The sequence below is a fragment of the Nansenia antarctica genome, assembly GCF_963989245.1.
Source record: "Nansenia antarctica genome assembly, chromosome: 19".
In the NCBI taxonomy this organism is placed as follows: Eukaryota; Metazoa; Chordata; class Actinopteri; order Argentiniformes; family Microstomatidae; genus Nansenia; species Nansenia antarctica.
The window spans coordinates 21,923,193-21,929,617 of NC_137692.1; the positions used below are offsets into that span (position 1 = coordinate 21,923,193).

At 45.1% G+C, this 6,425-nt stretch overlaps 1 protein-coding gene across 1 annotated transcript in view; it reads left to right on the plus strand.

The window, feature by feature from the left end:
- Positions 1-850: 850 nt before the first annotated feature.
- LOC308173997 (ADP-ribosyl cyclase/cyclic ADP-ribose hydrolase 1-like) overlaps positions 851-6,425 on the plus strand; it is a gene marked incomplete at both ends in the record, with an annotated part of 7,505 nt that continues 1,930 nt past the window's right edge. The window contains 7 exons of the mRNA XM_080549050.1: positions 851-860; positions 1,113-1,236; positions 1,562-1,688; positions 3,047-3,182; positions 4,452-4,534; positions 4,982-5,055; positions 5,755-5,847. Of these exons, the coding sequence (XP_080405176.1) occupies positions 851-860; positions 1,113-1,236; positions 1,562-1,688; positions 3,047-3,182; positions 4,452-4,534; positions 4,982-5,055; positions 5,755-5,847 (647 nt within the window). The remainder of the gene's footprint in view (positions 861-1,112; positions 1,237-1,561; positions 1,689-3,046; positions 3,183-4,451; positions 4,535-4,981; positions 5,056-5,754; positions 5,848-6,425) is intronic.

A 6,425-nucleotide genomic window follows, 5' to 3' on the forward strand; every position in this document is an offset into this window, starting at 1 on the left:
CCTCTCTCTGTATTCTGTATAACCTCTCTCTCTGTTCACAGTGACTTATTCTGTATAACCTCTCTCTCTGTTCAGAGTGACTTATTCTGTAGAACCTCTCTCTCTCTGTGTTCACAGTGACTTATTTTGTATAACCTCTCTCTCTCTCTGTTCAGAGTGACTTATTCTGTAGAACCTCTCTCTCTCTCTCTGTTCACAGTGACGTATTCTGTATAACCTCTCTCTCTCTGTTCACAGTGACGTATTCTGTATACACCTCTCTCTCTCTCTGTTCACAGTGGCTTATTCTGTAGAACCTCTCTCTCTCTCTGTTCACAGTGACTTATTCTGTATAACCTCTCTCTCTCTCTGTTCACAGTGACTTATTCTGTAGAACCTCTCTCTCTGTTCACACTGACTTATTCTGTAGAACCTTTCTCTCTCTCTCTCTGTTCACAGTGACGTATTCTGTATAACCTCTCTCTCTCTCTGTTCACAGTGACTTATTCTGTATAACCTCTCTCTCTCTCTGTTCACAGTGACTTATTCTGTATAACCTCTCTCTCTCTGTTCACAGTGACTTATTCTGTATCTCTCTCTCTCTGTTCACAGTGACGTATTCTGTATCTCTCTCTCTGTTCACAGTGATGTATTCTGTATCTCTCTCTCTCTGTGTTCACAGTGACTTATTCTGTATAACCTCTCTCTCTCTGTTCACAGTGACGTATTCTGTATAACCTCTCTCTCTCTCTGTTCACAGTGACATGAACTTCATGGGGCGACAGTGAGGAAGGCTCCCAGGGTGCAGCTGGAGATTTGTCTGATCAACACCATGACCTCTCAAAAGACAAACCTGACCGTGATATGCGACATGGTCATATGTGAGTATTTAAACAGTGCGTAGCATACCCTGCATGAACAAACACTCGTATGGAATCTGATGAGAAGCATTGTGCTGGTGGTATAGTGGTTTGGTCTTTTGTGGTTTGTGAGTGTTTGTTTGCGTTTGTTGTGTTCAAACATTGACGTACAGCCTTTGATGTGGAAAACCTTTCTTACTTTCTTTAACTTTTTTTTTTACTCTCATTATTTTATTCTTCCTTCAAACGGTCTTTCTTTCTCTATGTTCCCAGGGTTCATCATTATCCTGTTATGCACTGATGACTTCCACGCAGAGAAGGGCACGACCCCCAATCTGAAAGACATTGTGATTGGTCGATGCTACAGCTACATAACACTGGTTAGCCCGAGCTCCAGGTAAAGACATTGTGATTGGTCCATGCTATAGCCCTAGCTCCAGGTAAAGACATTGTGATTGGTCCATGCTATAGCCCTACAGGGCTCTCAAGTCTCACGCATTGGGCGTGAGACAAGGTGTGGCGTGTGAGCGTGTGAACGGGTTGAAATGCGTGTGTCTCACGCCCAATGCGTGAGACTTGAGAGCCCTGGCCCTAGCTCCAGGTAAAGACATTGTGATTGGTCTTTTTGGGCATTATGTAGCCTATTTTTAAAGGCTGTTAATGTTTTCTGTTTGGTCACATTTCTGTCTCATGAACGAGTGCTTCTTGTATGTTTGTGTAAGTTACAACTGTGAAGACATCTGGGCAGAGTTTGAGGAGGCTGTGGAGAGGCGGTCTCCCTGCGATGTGAAGGTGAAGGACTACCAGCGAATGTTTCGCGCCACGCAGCAAGCTTTACCGTGTGGTAAGGTAAATGTCACCATGGAAGCACTCATCTTGATTCCAGTAGAACCCCCCCCTGTGATGTTATGATGATGTCATCATGACTATGCGTGATTTTGTCGCACGACAACATTCGATTCTCAATTCTTTGAATTATTTCAATTGGTGTGAATGGAGAATCGAATGTTGTCGTGCGACAATATCGCATCGCACGCCGTGTGCATTGTCTCATTCAAAACAATGGAATCGAATTCGGCGGTGCGACAAAATCGGGGCCGTGTGCATTGGATTTTAGAGTTTATGTTTATTTTATTTGTAAAGAGACAATGCATATTAATGAACATTTAAAAAATGGAAATACGCCAGATTTAGCCAGAAGGCACATTTTCATCCATAATCCCTGGCCAGTTAGACATATAGAAACACAGTAACACACAGAAACACAGTACAGACACATAGACAACACAGTAACACACAGAAACACAGTACAGACATATAGACAACACAGTAACACACAGAAACACAGTACAGACATATAGCGTTCAGCGTAGACAACAACAAACAAGCTGACATGACACAGAAACATAGAACATGTCACATCTCAGTGCTGACTGGTTTGTGAGTGTCTTTATCTACTCAAGTAAGGAAAGATTTCTGGAGAGTCTTTGCTTTAAAGTCGTTGTTCTGCTGTGAGTAAAGAAAAGTGTTATATCTTTGCACTCGATCACATTTCAGGACCCTCCTTTCATGACTTTTCCTAGATATGTGCGTTCTACCACCCAGTGTCCTTACATTTTCTAAATCACATCAGGATAAGCTAATATAAAGCTGTTTTGCTAGTTTTTCTGTGTAGGAGGAGGCAGGCTAATTTACAAGTGGCCAACTAGTGTAAATAGCAGCTTAGCAGTGCAGAGGCGGCTCTTATACAGTGTATATACAGGAATCTTGAGGTTAATTTTAATACCTTTCTAAGACTTTTTAAAGACCGTGTCAATCTTTTTCCAGACCTCACCGCCACTTCTAGCTGTAACCGTTCACATCAGTGACACCTTAAACTTAACAGTTTTAGTTTGCAATAGACTAGACCACTATCATACAACACCATTTCCGGTTCATCTTTGTTTTTTAATAAAACTAATCAACTTTTACTAAAGGTTTTTAGGACTCAAACTCTTTGGACAGAGTCTAATTCAGAAAAATACCTACAAAATTCAAGACCTCATAAAATTGTGATAAGACTTTTTAATACTTATTAAGGGTCTTGACTTTCCCAAAATTGATTTATCAACTTTTAACTTTTCAAGACACCTCGGATACCCTGTTATAGTAGGTAAAAAAGGGCACGGCTGTTCTAGTGTTAAAGTTTCTGCCCTCCTTGTGAGCAGCTGCTGTTCTGGAGTAAGACGCGGAGTCTGATGCACGGCTACGCGGCCGTGGCCGGAAGGTTCTGGACCCTGGAGGACACGCTGGTGGGCTACATGTTCAACGACCTCGTCTGGTGCGGACAGGAAGAGGACAGAGGTGGGGGAGGGGCCACGACACTGGCGGACTCAATGGGGGGGGCAGGGGGGGGGGCGACCGCCCCTCCTGGCGCCCCCACGGTTGAAAAACGTCTCTCTTAAGTGCCCTTTTGAGTGGCAAAAATGCCCTTTTGAGTGGCGAAAATGAGAGGGCGTGCCCTATTGGTGCCCCTCCAATGGTCTAAACTTGACCATGTGCCCCCCCCCACAGTTGAAAAACGTCGCACTAAAGTGCCCTTTTGAGTGGCAAAATTAGAGGATGTGCCCTATTGGCTGCCCTTCCAATGGTCTAAACTTGACCATGTGCACTGATGGGGTCCCATGTTGTGCAGTAGGTGCCCTTTTTTTCCTTTTCGCCCCCCCCTGCCCTTCAAACAGCTTGAGTCCGCCACTGGGCCACGATCTCTGTTTTGACACCCACACACAACATGGGGGAAAAAAGGTACGGTGACGTAATGTAACCACGGTTACTGCTGAAGGAGGGAAACCAGATACGGCACTGCTATGGGGGAGAGACGATGGAGCTGGCGGTGGCCTGTTTACAGATACATCCCAAGATAGAGCTGCTTAGGTGTTTCCATGTCGGGTGTGGGTTAGTTCCTGAGAGCCTTAACACTTAATCAGCCATGTTTGGGGTCATTTGACCGCTGTGAGTAAAAGAAAATGTTCTGTCTTTGCACTCGATCAAATTTCAGGACCCTCCTTTCATGACTTTTCCTAGATATGTGCGTTCTACCACCCAGTATCCTTACATTTTCAAAATCACATCAGGATAAGCTAGTATAAAGCTATTTTGCTAGTTTTTCTGTGTAGGAGGCAAGCTAATTTACAACCGAGTCGGCTCTTTTAAAAAGGCACGGCTATGTAAAAAGTCTGTCCGCCCGTCCGTCCTACAGTCCCCTGAGAACAGAGGGTTCACAGCAGGACAGATGCACAGGGTTGTGGTGTGTTGTGCTCAGGAGGCCTAACAAGTGTCCCACAGCTGAACTATCGTGTGTAACACTGGTCTTTGTGGCCGCCTCTCCGCTTTGTCCACGAGAGAAGTTCACCTTCTGTCTCTAGTCAAACAAGCGTGCTCATTCATTCATACATTCATGCGCTTTGAATTGCATTAATGTACGAAAGGCGCTATATAAATAAAGTTTCACTTCACTTCACATACAGAGACGGTGTGGACGTCACAGACCTTTTCAGGACTTTGTTGTTTGTTGTTGGTGTCTTATTGATCTGGCCTAAAGTCTAAAGGTGTTTCTGTGTTTCCGTCTGTGAGGCTTTGACTTCGCCTCCTGCCCAGAGTGGTCCAGGTGTGTGGACCATCCCGTCTACTCCTTATGGTGGCAGGCCTCGCAGAATGTAAGATGTGTGTGTGTGTGTCTCTCTGTCTGTGTGTATGTGTGTGTGTGAGTGTGTCTCTCTGATTGTGTGTGTGTGTGTGTGTGTGTGTGTGTGTGTGAGTGTGTCTCTCTGTCTGTGTATGTGTGTGTGTGTGTGTGTGAGTGTGTCTCTCTGTCTGTGTGTGTGTGTGTGTGTGTGTGTGTGTGCGTGTCTCTCTGTCTGTGTGTGTGTGTGTGTGTGTGTGTGTGTGTGTGTCTCTCTCTGTCTGTCTGTGTGTGTGTGTGTGTGTGTGTGTGCGTGTGTGTGAGTGTGTGTGTGCGTCTCTCTGTCTGTGTGTGTGTGTGTGTCTCTCTGTCTGTGTGTGTGTGTGTGTGTGTGTGTGTGTCTCTCTGTGTGTGTGTGTGTGTGTGTGTGTGTGTGTGTGTGTGTGTGTGTGTGGTTGACTCCTCTGTGTGTGTTATCCAGTTCGCAGCAGCAGCGTGTGGGAACATCACTGTGATCCTGAACGGATCCATTGAAAACGCCTTCAACAGGAAAAGGTACCCACACACACACACACACACACACACACACACACTGACACACACACACACACACACACACACACACACACACACACATTTAATATCTTTATTTGCGTTCACATTTTACAATAAAATTCTTGAACACAAACAGTATTAGTTGCACCAGCATAGGACACTCGATAATTCAAGCTTTACAATCTGTCTAGCACACACTGACACACACTGACACACACTGACACTCACTGACACACACACACACACACTGACACACACTGACACACACCGACACACACCGACACACACCGACACGTCTGTCTATGTCACCCTATGAGGCGGTTTCTTGGGCACAGATTAAACCTAGTCTCTGATTCAATCATAAGTCTTTGATTAGGGTTAACACTAGAACAGCCATGGGAGGGGTCTCAAGCAATGCTCAAGCTGCTATTTACACACAACGACCACTAGTTGGCCACTTGTAATTTTGGCCTGCTTCCTACACAGAAAAAGGGCAAAATAGCTTTATACTAGCTTATCCTGATTTTGAAAATCTAAGGATACTGGGTGGTAGAACGCACATATCTAGGAAAGGTCATGAAAGGAGGGTCCAGAAATGTGATCGAGTGCAAACATATAACATCTTTCTTTTACTCACAGGACCCCAAATGACCCCTCATGGCTGTTCCAGTGTTAACGTTGATCCTTCCTGTCTTGCAGCATGTTTGGGGGTGTGGAGCTGGACAGCCTCAACCCCAAGATGGTGGACCACGTCAACATCAAGGTGGCGGCCAACCTGGAGGGTCCCTTCATGTGAGAACCAACAGATATGGACTAGAGATTACAACTAATCACCACGACGTAGGAGCCATTGTGGGCATTGTTGTATACTTATTGAATGTGTGTATTTGAAGTATGGGCTTAAGGATATTCCACATATTGTCTAGACTAGATGGCAGTGTCGCTAGGAATCATGGGTCTCGTGTACAGAACGTATACTAGGTAACCAGGAAACAGGTGCACATACACATTAAATTGTGTATTATGTTATTATTTCATCAATAAATGGGTTTAGTGTGTGTGTGGGGGGGGGGGGGGGAGGAGTGGTGGTCTAGTGGTAGTGGTGGATAGTGAGTTTCGGACTGGTGATTGGAAGATTGTGAGTTCAAATCCTGCCTGAAACACCACCACTAGTGTGCCCTTGAGTAAGGCGCTTAGCCCTCAGTTACTCCAGGGGGAATGTCCCTGTAATCTGTCATTGTAAATCGCGTTGGATTAAAAGCGTCTGCTAAATGGCAAATTCTAATCACACAAAGAAACATCTCGGAGTGGGAAGCCTGTCTGTTTCAACCTGTGCGCCACTGTGGCTCAGAAACCGTTTGAATAGTGAC